Source organism: Micropterus salmoides, unplaced genomic scaffold, assembly GCF_014851395.1.
Source record: "Micropterus salmoides isolate LMB-PRFRI ecotype aquatic unplaced genomic scaffold, ASM1485139v1 Ms_hic_scaffold_20, whole genome shotgun sequence".
NCBI classification, from domain to species: domain Eukaryota; kingdom Metazoa; phylum Chordata; class Actinopteri; order Centrarchiformes; family Centrarchidae; genus Micropterus; species Micropterus salmoides.
The window spans coordinates 4,072,623-4,089,571 of NW_024041151.1; the positions used below are offsets into that span (position 1 = coordinate 4,072,623).

At 37.0% G+C, this 16,949-nt stretch overlaps 1 protein-coding gene across 4 annotated transcripts in view; it reads right to left on the reverse strand.

The window, feature by feature from the left end:
* The window catches only part of LOC119914752 (unconventional myosin-XVIIIb-like), a 63,423-nt gene extending 48,618 nt beyond the window's left edge, over positions 1-14,805 (reverse strand). For 3 of the 4 annotated variants that reach the window (XM_038734237.1, XM_038734234.1, XM_038734236.1), the window contains exons 1-5: positions 14,671-14,805; positions 12,186-12,347; positions 7,003-7,146; positions 6,397-6,801; positions 5,879-5,942 (exon numbers count right to left, since the gene is read on the reverse strand). In XM_038734237.1, the coding sequence (XP_038590165.1) occupies positions 5,879-5,942; positions 6,397-6,801; positions 7,003-7,146; positions 12,186-12,224 (652 nt within the window). In that variant the 5' untranslated portion in view covers positions 12,225-12,347; positions 14,671-14,805. The remainder of the gene's footprint in view (positions 1-5,878; positions 5,943-6,396; positions 6,802-7,002; positions 7,147-12,185; positions 12,348-14,670) is intronic. The other variant, XM_038734238.1, reaches the window with a different exon arrangement.
* Positions 14,806-16,949: the final 2,144 nt, after the last annotated feature.

Consider the following 16,949-nt stretch of genomic DNA (forward strand, 5'->3'; position numbering starts at 1 on the left):
CTACTTTATATAAAGTTAGCTAGTTTTACTACTTTATATACAGTTAGCTAATTTTAACTACTTTGTATACAGTTAGCTAGTTTTAACTACTTTATATACAGTTAACTTGTTTTACTACTTTATATAAAGTTAGCTAGTTTTACTACTTTATATACAGTTAACTAGTTTAACTACTTTATATAAAGTTAGCTAGTTTTAACTACTTTATATACAGTTAACTAGTTGTACTACTTTATATAAAGTTAGCTAGTTTAAACTACTTTATATACAGTTAACTAGTTTAAACTACTTTATATACAGTTAACTAGTTTGAACTACTTTATATGCAGTAAGCTAGTTTAAACTACTTTATATGCAGTAAGCTAGTTTAAACTACTTTATATACAGTTAACTAGTTTAAACTACTTTATATACAGTTAACTAGTTTAACTACTTTATATGCAGTTAGCTAGTTTTAACTACTTTATACACAGTTAACTAGTTTTACTACTTTATATACAGTTAGCTAGTTTTAACTACTTTATATACAGTTAACTAGTTTTACTACTTTATATACAGTTAGCTAGTTTGAACTACTTTATATACAGTTAACTAGTTTTAACTACTTTATATACAGATAGTTTAGTGTATTAGATTCTGGTATGTTTTTTATGGATAATCTGAATCTCATAAGAATTTAAAGCTGTCGATTAAATGTAGCGAAGATAAAGTACAATAGGTCAGAAGTATAAAGAGTAATGAGCATAATGAGTAAATGTACCACTGCTGTATGTTTCTGTATGCATGTCTCTCTAAGCTTTTCTCACATAATTCTCTGATCCCTCCACGTCAAAGAGCTCATGGGTCAGTGTCAGAGGCTGTGAGAGCCTATGAAGGTCTAATCGGATTAATGCCGTAAGTAGCTGGATGGATGGATGGATGCTGGCTACATAAAATGAGCAGATGGATATGGAGTGGAGCATCAGGAGAGACACAGTGACTTTGCTGCAGCTAATATGTAACATGATATGTAGGTAATATAACAGGCTAAGAGATTAGTGATTGTGTTTGTATTAGTAGAGTCTTCTACTAATCCAAACACATTATGGCCTTAATGAGAGAGACTATTTTCATGTTTACACTAGTGTGGATAGACAAATCTCTTCTATCTCATTTTAACCTTTCATTCACACTATGCCAGCGTCTTGTAACAGCTGAAATGGGTCTTTTTTAAAAATGCTCTTTGAAGTTGATTATTGTGAAAATGCATCTGTATTACTTATACAGTGTAGTCGGGGAAACATGGCCAATCATCCAACTTATTATGTTGTTTTGTTTTGAATATGTTGTGGGCTGTAGCAGTAATGACGTGTGTATTATATTAATTTTAGATGGGTTTAAACGTTTTTTTTTTAATGTGTGCGTGTGCTTGTGTATATGTATTGTGTGGTGTTTCTAAAGATTACTAGGTTGTTTATTTGTCATTATACAACACAAGGTTGTATAACAAAACCAAAGTTTGTATTCCCTTCATGCTTCACACACAGAATTTAACAGATAATTATCTGTGTATAAAAATATGGTAACATTTAAAATAAATAAAATAAAACAATAGGCTATATACAGTTATTTATATACATATTTACATATATGTATACATCCAGTAACATTCAGCAGTGCATTTTCTAAATTTGCGTCTGGAAATGTGAATTAAATTGAACAGTGTTGGGAAGCATTTCTCCCCCTTTTGTATTACCATTTCAAAAGTCTCTCTAAACAATATCCTAAACAGAGACACATGGGACTATCCCATCTTTGTTTCTGAATAATAACAGTTTCTCCATCATTTTGGTCAAAATACTACAATATCCATGAGCATCAGCCACCACTGACACAGAGAAGAAGCCACTTAGAGGCGCAAATCAGAGTGGTAGTGAATTCTGAATGTTTTGTTGTTAAATTTGTGCGCCATATTTACTGAATTAATCCAGAACTGACACACAACCTGAAAGTGAATTTATTTAAGCTGCAGATTATGTTGCGTCACTGGAACAGAATTTAAAGGTTTTAAAAAACTTTTAAAAACGTCACAAACCCGACTCAGCAGCTGTTTGCCATGTTCACAAAGAGAAAACGGAAAACTTGGGGGGAAAATAAACTGTGTCACGGATTGTTGCATGCATGTTTTGGGTAGTTTCATAATCAATTGGTTTAAAAATTTGCACATACGTTTTCTTCAATTAAACAAAGATAAAACTGAGGTTATTGTTTTTGGAGCCAAGGAAGAACGATTGAAAGTCAGTGCTCAGCTTCAATCTGTAATGTTAAGAACCACAAACCAAGCCAGAAATCTTGGTGTGGTCATGGACTCGGACCTGAATTTGAAGAGCCACATTAAGACAATTACAAAGTCAGCCTACTATCACCTGAAAAATACAGTGGGTACGGAAAGTATTCAGACCCCTTTAAATTTTTCACTCTTTGTTTCATTGCAGCCATTTTCCAAAAATCAAAAAAGTTCATTTTATTTCTCAGTAATGTAACTCAGCACCCCATCTTGACAGAAAAAAACAGAAATGTAGAAATTTTTGCAAATTCATTAAAAAAGAAAAACTGAAATATCACATGGTCATAAGTATTCAGACCCTTTGCTCAGTATTTAGTAGAAGCACCCTTTTGATCTAATACAGCCATGAGTCATTTTGGGAAAGATGCAACAAGTTTTTCACATCTGGATTTGGGTATCCTCTGCCATTCCTCCTTGCAGATCCTCTCCAGTTCTGTCAGGTTGGATGGTAAACGTTGGTGGACTGTCACGCTCTGCCGGTTGGCCATCCTTTGTGTTTACTTTTGAGTTTGGTATCTGCTTTGGTATGTTGAGTTTTGGGTTCTGTCCTGTCTAGTGTCCAGTATCTGTTATATAGTCTGCTTGTTATGTCTAGTCTCTCTGTTTTCCTCTGCTCTCTCTCTCTCTGCCTCGTTAGTCTCATGTCTGTCACCTGTGTTGCTCCCGCCCTGCTCGTTAGTCCCTGTGTGTGTATATATACCTGGTGTTTCTGTCTTGTCCTTGTCCGGTCATTGTTCATGTTACCCCCCAGTCTGTCGTGTGTGTACTCTCTGCCTGTAACCAGCCTTGCTTGTCTCGTCTCGTCTCGTCTCGTCTCGTCTCGTCTCCCTGTACTTTTGGATTTTTGGATTTCTGTTATTCAGCCACTCACCTGTAAGTGTGCTCGCTTTTGTTTGTTTAGTAAAACCCTTCGTTATACCATACCTGCTCCGCTCTGTGTCCTGCGTTTGGGTTCTCCAACCTGCCTCCACACCACGATCGTGACATGGACAGCCATTTTCAGGTCTCTCCAGAGATGCTCAATTGGGTTTAAGTCAGGGCTCTGGCTGGGCCATTCAAGAACAGCCACGGAGTTGTTGTGAAGCCACTCCTTCGTTATTTTAGCGGTGTGCTTAGGGTCATTGTCTTGTTGGAAGGTAAACCTTCGGCCCAGTCTGAGGTCCAGAGCACTCTGGAAAAGGTTTTCGTCCAGGATATCCCTGTACTTGGCCGCATTCATCTTTCCCTCGATTGCAACCAGTCGTCCTGTCCCTGCAGCTGAAAAACACCCCCACAGCATGATGCTGCCACCACCATGCTTCACTGTTGAGACTGTATTGGACAGGTGATGAGCAGTGCCTGGTTTTCTCCACACATACCGCTTAGAATTAAGGCCAAAAAGTTCTATCTTGGTCTCATCAGACCAGAGAATCTTATTTATCACCATCTTGGAGTCCTTCAGGTGTTTTTTAGCAAACTCCATGCGGGCTTTCATGTGTCTTGCACTGAGGAGAGGCTTCCGTCGGGCCACTCTGCCATAAAGCCCCGACTGGTGGATTGCTGCAGTGATGGTTGACTTACTACAACTTTCTCCCATCTCCCGACTGCATCTCTGGAGCTCAGCCACAGTGACCTTTGGGTTCTTCTTTACCTCTCTCACCAAGGCTCTTCTCCCCCGATAGCTCAGTCTAGGAAGGGTTCTGGTCGTCCCAAACGTCTTCCATTTGAGGATTATGGAGGCCACTGTGCTCTTAGGAACCTTAAGTGCAGCAGAAATGTTTTGTAACCTTGGCCAGATCTGTGCCTTGCCACATTTCTCTCTGAGCTCTTCAGGCAGTTCCTTTGACCTCATGATTCTCATTTGCTCTGACATGCACTGTGAGCTGTAAGGTCTTATATAGACAGGTGTGTGGCTTTCCTAATCAAGTCCAATCAGTATAATCAAACACAGCTGGACTCAAATGAAGGTGTAGAACCATCTCAAGGATGATCAGAAGAAATAGACAGCACCTGAGTTAAATATGAGTGTCACGGCAAAGGGTCTGAATACTTATGACCATGTGATACTTCAGTTTTTCTTTTTTAATAAATTTGCAAAAAATTCTACATTTCTGTTTTTTTCTGTCAAGATGGGGTGCTGAGTGTACATTACTGAGAAATAAAATGAACTTTTTTGATTTTTGGAACATGGCTGCAATGACACAAAGAGTGAAAAATTTAAAGGGGTCTTTCAGTACCCACTGTATATCAAGGATTAAAGGACTTATGTCTCAGCAGGACCTGGAAAAACTTATCCATGCATTTATCTTCAGTCCACTCGACTGCTGTAACAGCGTCTTTACAGGCTCCCTAAGAAATCCATCAGACAGCTGCAGCTGATTCAGAACGCTGCTGCTCGAGTCCTCACTAAGACCAAAAAGATGGATCACATCACTCCAGTTCTGAGGTCTTTACATTGGCTTCTTGTATGTAAAAGACTTGATTTCAAAATCCTGCTGTTAGTTTATAAAGCACTGAATGATTTAGGGCCAAAATACATTTCTGATCTTCTGCTTCGTTATGAAGCATCCAGACCTCTCAGGTCGTCTGGGATCAGGTCTGCTTTCTGTCCCCAGAGTCAAAACTAAACAAGGAGAAGCAGCGTTCAGTTATTATGCTCCGTATATCTGGAACAAACTCCCAGATTATTGCAGGTCTGCTGAAACTGTCAGTTCTTTTAAATTAAGACTGAAGACATTTCTTTTTACCATTGCTTTTAATTAGATCAAATTTAAAGCCGTAGATTGGTACCTTTCACTGCACTGTAATGTCCGATTTTCTTTTTCTTTGTTTTTAGATTTTCAGTGCCCTGGTTGTTCACTGCACTGTAACTGTCCTGTTTGGTTTTACCCTGTTTTTTTACACGCTTTTCAGAATTATATTTTAATGTGTTCTTTTTTCAATTTCCCTATCTTCCCTATGTTTAATGTAAAGCACTTTGAATTGCCTTGTTGTTGAAATTACTTGCCTTGCCTATGTTTCTCCTATGTTTACATTGCATTACTGTTTTTCTCAAAGCATTTTCAGTTTTTAGTTTTCTTTAACATTTTGAACAAATAAAGCTTTCAAAAAGTGATGGACGCAGCGTCCCCAGTGTAAAACGACACCTATGGTACCTTCCACTAATTATTAGTCTATTTTTACTATTACTATTTATTAAGTACCAGGTATTTTCTATTGTGTCTTTCGTATTGACAGAGCTTTGTGTCGATCGAAGCTGTACAAGTGTTCCAACTGTGAGTAACATAACTTTGTCTATGGAAAAATAAATGGGATTTATACTTCTTTAAACAGCAGAGGCGTCTGAAAACAACTCCTATATATTATATAACTATATAACTCCTGCTTCACAGCTCTATTGAACCGAATACCTACAATAACTCACCTGTGATCACATATTTAGAGTCAGTGGGCTCCATTCATTAGCCAGCATGTGTGTATGAGAAGAATGAGAACTTTTGTTTACGTGTAAACAGAACTAATGTATTAAGTCAAACATGTTAAACGTGTAAGTAGTGAACATGACTATCTCACCGAGGGTGAAACCATCCTTGTGGACAAACCACACAGTTCCAGCTTCATACCAAACATCCTTCACCTGAGAAACAACAACAGAAGAGCAAAGACAACACAGAGTAGATCATCTCTGAAGTGTTTATACATGATAAATGTCTGAAAAGTTATACTGTGGACTCTGTAATAATTATAGATATGTTGAGTGTTTATTTAGAAATAATTAATAAACTGGTGCAGAAAAAATAGCAAAGGGAAATACCAAAACTAAAACTCAAAAACCTTTTACACAAATGTCACGATTCAACTCACAAAATGTAATAGAAAATTTTACAGACAAAATAAAGTTTTAGAGTCTGGTGAAATTATATTTATAAATATACAGGCTTGGAGCTCAAAGCCACATACAGGAAGTTAGACAGTATTAAGAGGACTTGTGGACTAATGTTTTATATATATAAACATTGAAAAGTGCTTAATTATTCCAGGGGCACACCTCAGACTACTTCATATATGCGATTACTGACGTGGGTAAATACCTCTTTCCTGTCACGCTCTGTTATGGTTGTGTCTGCTTGCCTTCCCTCTGGCTCCTGCCTCTCCTCCATCCCCTCCTCTTTCTTCACCAACTGCTTCACCTCCTCTATCCTCCCCTTCTTCTGCTCGGCCTGTGGCGTCTTCTTGCTGTTCTCTGACCTCACATCCTGTCGCTGCTTTGGTGGCTCTGGTGTTACTTCCTTTGTGGCTTCCTGTTTCTTGCCAGGTTCAGGACTGACTACCTGCTTGTGAGACGAGGACTGGCTGTCTGACCGGGCCGAGGTGCGTCCTTGCTTGCTGTTCTGGATCAGCTGCTCTGCCCGGAGGGACATCTCAGCCTCGAGGATGGGAGGAGTCTGATCTGGGAGGAGGAACTGTTGCACGAGGTTGCCGCTCAGTTTGTTTGGCTGCAGGGCAAAACAAACAAACAAACGGAATATAAAGTGTTGATTAGCGAGCTGTAGCTGCGCTTAAAGGCTACCTGTTTTTCCAGTGTTTATATTCAAACACGAGAGTGTTCAATCTTCTTATCTAACTTGGCAATAAAGCGAATAAGTGTATTTCCCAAAACTATTCCTTCAAGAAGTTTATAGAACTGAATCACTCACTGGTCTCTCGTCTTTGGCCTCTGGCTCTTTGTGTTTGGTCTCCTTCTCTGAATCTCTGACCAGCTGTTTGAGGAAGCCGCCTGGCAGAGCTGACAGAGGTGGTGGAGGTTCGGCCGCGGCCACCGGCGTTTTCTCCTCCTTTATCTGTTGTGTTGATGAAAGCAGGTAGAATTAGACAGCAATTCACTGACGGCTCTGGATGTACGGTACATTAGGACCATGCTGCATGCTGATCCGAGTATTTTATGGAATGAGAAATACATATAGCATAAACTCAATTTGGATGTAAAAACTGTACATGCAAGTCTTTGACATTTCACATAAAAGGGTTCACCCAAATTATAGAAAACAACAGGGAAGCAACTTGATTCATGAGCAGCGAGGCCTTTTCTTGGACCCAGAACATTCACCACACTAGAGGGAAAAACCTTGTCAAATTCCCAAAACTGACTTTTAAAGTGTCTGGACATACATAAAACATAAAACTACATTGTTTTACATAAAACATACATAAAAATATACTATAGATTCTTTCAATTATTTCAACGACTTTCTTCTAGAGTCAAGTTTTTCACCTCCACACTGAGTCATCTTCAACTGTAATCTCCGAAACTTTTCACAGTCAAATCAGATTTTTCCAGCGTGTCCCCAGCTTTTCAAGGAAATATGAGTCAGCGTCTATGACGAGCATCGTGAGCGAACGAGAAGTGCCAAACAGAGGGTGGCCAGAGGCCTGACATTTCACTAATAGGTTTTACCTGCTGACACAATCGGGGATATCTTAAAGGTCATGTAGACAGCTGTTTCACATTATATGACAAGCAACAATATGCTGGGAAACTTTGTGAGGAACTAGCTGAGTAATTCCTAATTATAACACTTGTGATTTAATGACGGGTATACAGGATTAATATAGACATGAGCAGTGGTGGAATGTAACTAAGTACATTTACATAAGAGCTGTATGATTAGAGGTACTTGGTCTTTTCTTTTCATGCTACTTTCTACTTCTATCCCGCCACATTTGAGATGGAAATACAGTACTTTTTACTTTACTACATTCATCTGACAGCTTCAATTATGTTAAGTTTTTTAAACACAAATCATACTAAAAGCTTAAAATATATGACGTTCTGTTTTAAATGAACCGACCCAACAATTTATACAGGTACAGTTGAAGGTCGATTAATCAATTAATCAAGCGCAGTGGTTCTCAAACTTTTTATCAATCATTATCAATAGAGGTGTTTGCACTAAACAAGATTCAAATTAGCACAATATCGTTGCTAGCATCAGAGCACTTTTGTTTGTTTATGCCACAAATATGAATCATATTCATGCAACTGTTGGTCCACTCTACATCCATGACCTCGCTGAAGTGGCTCTATGCCCCAACAGGGGGGCCCACCCCCAGTTTGAGAATGGCTGAATCAGCTGATTGATGGCAATGGCAACCACACAACAAGTATTATGAAAGTGTCTCTTTGGGGTCTGGGTAACTGTGTCAGTGTTGTGTCACTATTTTCAGAAACTTTACAAACCAAACAATCAATCAATTGATGAAGAAAATAATCATCAGATTAATCCATACTGAAAAAAATCCTTTGTTGCAGTCCAATATAAAATAGTTCAAAATTAGCTCCAGCTCAACAACAAATCCTGCTTTATATTAATTAATGACAAATAATAATATGATGATATAATATGTAATAGTACGACAGGCAAAGGGACATTTTACTGCTTTAAAACTTTAAGTAAATTTTCCTGATTATACTCACATTCTTTAACTTAGGTAACATTTTTAATCCACAACCTTCACTTGTAAGAGAGCATTTTTACAGTTGTACCACTAATACCACTAAGTGTACTTAGTACTTTTACTTCACTAAAGATCAAAGGTCTGAAGACTTCCTTCACCACTGAATATGAGAAGGCTGCAAACTAAACTCAACTAATGGATTTGTGTGTATAAATATCTTTCTGAGTTTGTTTCAGAATCAGCCAATTGTAATTCATCACCAATATCATTTTCCTCTTCACACAGTCTTGAAAGTCTAGTCCTAATGCCAAATATAGACCAGGATCCACACAAGTGTGTTTGAAAAGGCTTTCATCAGACTGTATATCAGATGATGACTAACCAGAGAAAATGTGCCAGGCGCAGTAGCAGTTTGTAAAACCTGCAGTGAAGTATGCCATACAGTGCACTTTGGCTGAACTGTTCCAGAATTTCATCAGAGTAGATTTTAGAAGGTTTAAAACATGGGAGGTATTCAGATCATTTATTTAAAGTGAAACTATTTTCTGTAACTGTTGAAATAACGCAGGCTTTGAAACTGATTGTTTTGCTGCTACTAACATAGTCCAAATAATCTACTGGTACTGCAGTCAGGGTATTCTAATATCAACACACACACACACACACACATATATATATATATAAAATAAAACTAACTGCTTATAAAGTAGTTAAAACTAGTTAAAGTGTATATAAAGTAGTAAAACTGTATATAAAGTTGTTAAAACTAGCTAACTGTATATAAAGTTGTTAAAACTAGCTAACTGTATAAAAAGTAGTAAAATTAGTTAAGTGTATATAAAGTAGTAAAACTAGTTAAGTGTATATAAAATAGTTAAAACTAGCTGACTGTACATAAAGTATAAAACTATCTGTTTATAAAGTAGTTAAAACTAGCTACTTGTATATAAAGTAGTTAAAACTAGTTAAGTGTATATAAAGTAGTAAAACTAGCTAACTGTATATAAAGTAGTAAAACTAGTTAAGTGTATATAAAGTAGTAAAACTAGCTAACTGTATATAAAGTATAAAACTAGCTGTTTATATAAAGTAGTTAAAACTAGTTGACTGTATATAAAGTAGTAAAACTAGCTAACTGTATATAAAGTATAAAACTAGCTAACTGTATATAAAGTAGTTAAAACTAGTTGACTGTATATAAAGTGGTAAAACTAGCTAACTTTATATAAAGTAGTTAAAACTAGTTAACTGTCTATAAAGTAGTAAAACTAGCTAACTGCATATAAAGTATAAAACTAGCTAACTGTATATAAAGTATAAAACTAGCTAACTGTATATAAAGTAGTTAAAACTAGTTGACTGTATATAAAGTAGTAAAACTAGCTAACTGTATATAAAGTAGTTAAAACTAGTTAACTGTCTATAAAGTAGTAAAACTAGCTAACTGTATATAAAGTAGTTAAAACTAGTTGACTGTATATAAAATAGTTAAAACTAGCTAATTGTATATCAAGTAGTAAAACCAACTGTATATAAAGTAGTAAAACTAGCTAACTGTCTATAAAGTAGTAAAACTAGCTAACTGTCTATAAAGTATAAAACTAGCTGTTTATATAAAGTAGTTAAAACTAGTTGACTGTATATAAAGTATAAAACTAGCTAACTGTATATAAAGTATAAAACTAGCTAACTGTATATAAAGTATAAAACTAGTTAAGTGTATATAAAGTAGTTAAAACTAGTACTGCATATAAAGTATAAAACTAGCTAACTGTATATAAAGTATAAAACTAGCTAACTGTATATAAAGTATAAAACTAGCTAACTGTATATAAAGTATAAAACTAGCTAACTGTATATAAAGTATAAAACTAGCTAACTGTATATTAAGTAGTTAAAACTAGTTAACTGTCTATAAAGTAGTAAAACTAGCTAACTGTATATAAAGTAGTTAAAACTAGTTGACTGTATATAAAATAGTTAAAACTAGCTAATTGTATATCAAGTAGTAAAACCAACTGTATATAAAGTAGTAAAACTAGCTAACTGTCTATAAAGTATAAAACTATCTGTTTATAAAGCAGTTAAAACTAGTTAACTGTATATAAGGTAGTTAAAACTAGCTGACTGTATATAAAGTATAAAACTATCTGTTTATAAAGCAGTTAAAACTAGTTAACTGTATATAAAGTAGTTAAAACTAGCTGACTGTATATAAAGTATAAAACTATCTGTTTATAAAGCAGTAAAAAATAGTTAACTGTATATAAAGTAGTTAAAACTAGCTGACTGTATATAAAGTATAAAACTAGCTAATTGTCTATAAAATAGTAAAACTATCTGTTTATAAAGCAGTTAAAAATAGTTAACTGTATATAAAGTAGTTAAAACTAGCTGACTGTATAAAAAGTAGTAAAATTAGTTAATATAAAGTATAAAACTATCTGTTTATAAAGTAGTTAAAACTAGCTACCTGTAAATAAAGTAGTTAAAACTAGTTAACTGTATAAAAAATAGTTAAAACTAGCTGACTGTATGTAAAGTAGTTAAAAGTAGTTGACTGTATATAAAGTAGTTAAAACTAGCTGACTGTATATAAAGTATAAAACTATCTGTATATAAAGTAGTAAAACTAGCTAACTGTATATAAAGTAGTAAAACTGGTTAACTGTACATAAAGTAGTAAAACAAGCTAACTGTATATAAAGTAGTAAAACAAGCTAACTGTATATAAAGTAGTAAAACTAGCTCCACTTTGAGCTGCTACAGTAAAATTCTGCTCTAACATTGATGCAGTATTAACAATCTAATAATGTCAGATAGGATCAGATATCAGTCACCGGAGACATTTTATTGTATTTTTACTCAAGTAGGACTTTGAAGGATCTGCAGATCCTTTACTTACTAAGTGCTTACTAAGTGCTTAATGTGCTTTAAGTACAAGTACTCTTGAGTACTTCTTCCACCACTGAATACATTAGTGGAGTAAAAGCACAATATTTCCCACACAGTACAGCATAAGCTGAATGTTGTACCACAAATTTGTAGATAGTGACATACAGTACTTGTTAAAATGTACTTAGTTGCTTTCGATCACAGTTAGGCCTATTTAAAAAAAAAAAACAATCAATTCTGAAGGGAGTACTTATTGATTGTACAAAAGTATTATACAACAACACAAATATCAGCGACTGCCACCTTCAAACCACAAATATTGGTGACAGCATGTGACTCTAACGAGCTCCAACTCGTTCGCTAAACATGCAGGATGACTAATACACCAATCACAGCAGCAGGCAGACTTCACAGTGACATGCTGTGATGATTCAGGGCTTGCAATCAATACTGTGTTTTACTCATAGGTTTTACTACACAACACACATACATGTTAAAATAATGTAGCATGCAGCAACTCCGCACTTCCCTTCTGCTCCCACAGTTTTAAGCGTGAAGAAAGTGCCATGGTTGCTTGGGTTGGGGTGGTGGGGTGTGTTGGGGGTGTTCAGGGATGTGTTGGTGGGGGTCACACGGACGTCAGCCAGATGTGATGTCAGAGCGGCGGTGTGTGTGCGCACAGACAAACAACCTGACAATGGAGAGAGACAGTTGAAAGTGAACAAAGTGACAGATAGAGAAAGCTTCAGTGTGTCTTCAGCAGCTCCACGAAAATGATGCAAAGTGTCAGACGTGACTTTCAACATTTCAATTCCTTTAGATCAAATCAGTCTGGGAGAAGTTATCACACCAACACACGTCACGGTGATATATTTTTCCATTACTGAGCTGTTCCTCAGCCCCTTTTGAGGCGTCATTATTCTTTAAGAAACTGCTCATCCGTCTGAGAGGCTCTGCTGTCACATAATCAAGTCTTCAGAAAAGAGGTCACGCTTCACAACTTCTGGGCTTTTCATTCTGGTGTCATCAATCAAACTTCTGTGAGCCTTTTTTTTTTTTTTTTTTTACCCATCTCGATATTGTCCTGGAAGCTGTGTAAGTCAATTTTAAAAAGAATTCAACATAAACACAGCGGCAGGAAAAGTTCAAATAGGGCTTAAAGCTGCACTACTTAATATTGGTTATTACAAAGTACAACATAAATGTATTTGTTGTTTTACAACAGGGTATTTAGATGAAGTTTGTAGTTCCCTTTATGCCCTCTCTTATTATTATTATTTAGACAACTTTATATTTTATCCTGTTTGAATTGTGCCCTGAATTACACACATGATGTTTGTCAAATTAAAAGATAATTTAAGTTTGTCATAAAACAGTAAATTAGTTTTGTGTGAAACCACTCAATAAACTACATCTCTCGTCTCAAGCAATATACGTCACAATCGTGTTAGTGTTGTAATGTAAGCTAACGTTCACTGCTCGGATGTTACTAGCTTGGTAGCTTAGCTATGTTCCATGCACAGATGTATCTCACCTGATGTGTTTAATCCAACGACTTCTGGCCCTTTTATCACGTCATCTACACATGGAAGCTCTTTGATGTTAGCTTAAGTATGTTAAGACGTTAGATTCAGGGACGTTAGATTCAGTAACGTCAGCTTCAGTAACATTAGCTTTAGTCATTGAGAGAAAAAGTTATGAAGTCACATACGCAACATTTGGGTTTGTGGTCTTTTAATTATGTATTTTCACAGTCTTATACTTCCACCGTTTTATGACAAACTGCGACTTTCTTGGCTTAAATTATTCTTTAAATTGACAAATGTGTGTAATTCGGGGCTCAATTCAAACAGGATCAAAACAGGATTAGTTGTCTCTCTACGTTCACTTCTGTAGGCTACATATTTTTTCCACCAGAACCACCAAGGGAGGCTCTCTATATACGAGAAGCAATGAAATGACTGTGTGATTGAAAGGTGTTTTTAGTGTCTTTCAGCTCATTGTTTTGGTTTTATGGCCCACAACTTCTGGTTCCAGGAAGCTTTTTCCAACTTTCTGCTGCTGCACAAAAACCTTTATTAATGTCCAGTTGAACTATTGTAACTCCGTATTCAGTGGACTGCCCCAAAAATGAATCAAATACCTCCAGCTTGTACACAATACTGCTGCCAGAGTATGAAATGTGAACATATTGCTTCTGTTTGGGCCTCTTTTTTCTGTTTTTATCTGATTTTATGTCTGTAAAGCAAAAACAAAAATTGCTATAAAAGGTTATAGTTATTATTGTCACAAGATCAAACACCGTTTCCAGCTAGAGAATTCACACACTTTCACTCCTGCTTATTTATCTGCTTCTCATGTTTCAATCCCGTATTTTGAGCTCAGGACTTTCTGTGAAGATTTTTTTTTAATCTAATATCGGTGGCCCCTACCTTAGCCCAACCCTACGTGTCCTGCATGTGGATATTACAGTATGAAACCCTCTGCTTGTAAGTTGGTCCCAGTAAACAACTCCACAACAGCTAGTTTCAGCAGGACAAGGCACTGCGCCAATCACACTGAGAAGCAACAGCAAACACACCAGAAAACTCTTCAAAATTAGTTTCTCTTTGGCTCAATCTACCAGGTTTGTGTTAAAAGTTTACAGTTCAGAAACCTTAAACCTAAAGCTGTACTGAGAGTTCCTGGACGACCAACAGCACTTGTTTTAAACTGTAGCTCCCACACATGAGCGGACATATTCATGATTTTATGACCCAGAAGTCTCTAGAAACACACACTTCATAATAAAAATCGAACCAACCATAAAAACCAATGTTCCAGTGAAGCAGACGGCGTCCGAGCTGGTGTTAAATTATGTCTGAAGCCAAAGTAAAATCACAGCCCAGCTAAACTGCAGGCCCCGTCAGGCCGCCTCTTGGGGCCAGCTAAAATCATCTATAAATAAAACCTGCTGAATGTCAGTATCTTTAACTATCTGTGTACACCGGACAGCAACCGACACAGCAGCATACCTTCGAAGGATGGCAAAAGAAACAGCTGAAAGATCCAGGTGGTTAAAATCCTGTGAGGACGCCACACAAACAAACCACAGACACAGACCGGGCAGGACAGACTGAGACGGGCATGGAGTCAGAAATAGAGTGACACAGGGGGGTCTGCAGCCAATCACACTCACACAGAGAGAGAGATAAGCAACACAGCCGGGCTGACAGACCCTATAAATATCTGCAGGCCAAGGGGGGAGGAAGGAGACACGACCCCCTGAACTGGTCCTAAACGGCCAGAGGAAAAGAAGTGAGAGAGGTTAACGAGATATTAAAAAACAATTCTATAATCAGGTGAAACGGGTTTTAAAAACGACTTCTAAAGGTGTGTGAATGAAGGCGGGGAGGGGGAGGGTGTAACGGACAGCAGCTGTTCTGACAGAGGACACAAGTGCACATGTGCAGAACTGCACCGCATCAGCTGTCCAGTTTGATTGACAGCTCCAGCTGAGAAAATGAGGTGAGGAGGAGACTCCTAGTTTCTGTCAGGAGGGGGGAAACTCCTAGCAATAAATGTTTAAATACGAATAATTTGCACCATCTTAAGGGAAAGTAAAGCTGCTTCTAATTCGCCGTGCGAGCAAACTGCTGCTCTGATGGTCGGGCCACCACTTTGGTTCAGACTGAAACGTCTCAACAGCTGTTGGATGGATTGTTAAGTGAAGTAAATTTTGTTTATAAAGCACATAAAAATGTGTTATAAGACTTAAAAGTCTCGGTGGTGGGGGACGATCTGATAATCTAGAGAAGTTTATCCCACAGTGTTTTGATTGTGATGAAATGTGGTTCAGACCTTCATGCTCCCCTCAGGATCTACTGTAATAACTTAAGGTGACCCTCTGACCTTTCATCTAGCGCCACCATCAGGTCAACATTTCCACATGTTTGATGATGGGAACACTGGAAGACAACAACTCCACCTTGTTTGGGTAGAAGAACTGATTTGTTATACATTTGTAAATGTCCATGTGGGAGGAATGTGGACGGCAGCTCTTCTACAATGCTTTGACTTTTTGTCTTTTTTATTCCTTCCTGTTTTGGTGTCTTTGTTGTTGTTTGTTTTATTTCCTCAAGGACATTTCTGGCTCTGAGATCTCATGAGAGGAGAGTTGTTGCAGAAAACGCCAGAGGAAACGAGGGAGAGACGTTTGATGTGTACGCAGAGGAGCTGCTAGTATAACTTACTCCAACACAACAAACACCTGACTCACGTTTCCAGACGCGTCTTCCTGCAACAACTCGCCTCTCACAAGATTTCAAATCAAGACTCTGTCCTTGATGCCATTTTAACGGACGCAGTCGCCCAGAAGGAATAAATTGCAGCCATTGCACAGATTCAAAACATTTTATACCTACTAATTATTTCAACACCAACGTAGGTGGGAATAGGGCCCAGGTTTAAGAATACAGAAATGATCCTTAAAGGCTCAGTACAGCTCTGAGTGAAATATCTTGAAAAATAACAACAATGTAGAGCTTTTCACCTGTATTTCAAAACCTCCACGTACTTCTGTTATTTATTATACTGATAGTTTTACATGTACAGTATATATAACCATCCACTGTCAATATAAATCCTACACTCTTTGTATGAAGACATATATACGTGCAAACTGCTCCATGCATAATAATTCAATATTTATTTGTATTGTTTACAAATTACAAAAACACGACTTGGGCTTTTCTTTGTTGCTGTTTATTTAATATTTACTTTGGTATATGCACACCTATTTTAAGACATACTTGTGTACATAATAGTCTTCCTTTGTTTGTTCAGATTTGTTGTCCCAGTAGATCGAGAGCAATAACAAAAAACCAACAGATTCCTTGTAGCCTATGTGTTCACGTTCTCGCCAATAAAGCTGATTCTGGTGAGTAGATACGCGAAAATAAACCAACCATGTCTGCCATCTTAGTTTAGCATGCTAACATATGCGGACGCTATGATATCATTAGTTGTGCAGGTATTTGGTCATAAACTAAAGCTAAGAAAGCAACGGAATTGTTAATGTCACTCTTAAAATACGCTTAAGAGGACCAACAGTTCAATGGATTGGAGCTTTATTGGCGGGAAACTTATTAGTAGTGTGTTCACACAAGTAAAATACTGTAAAACTTCAATTAAAGTCCCAATTAGTGCCTGACCCTTTAACTGGCCTGGCAAGGCTACAAGACGTTTTGACAAATAAACGCAGGTCTCAATAAGAAGCCTGGTCTGGTTTTTAGTTCTTTGGATGTATAAAACC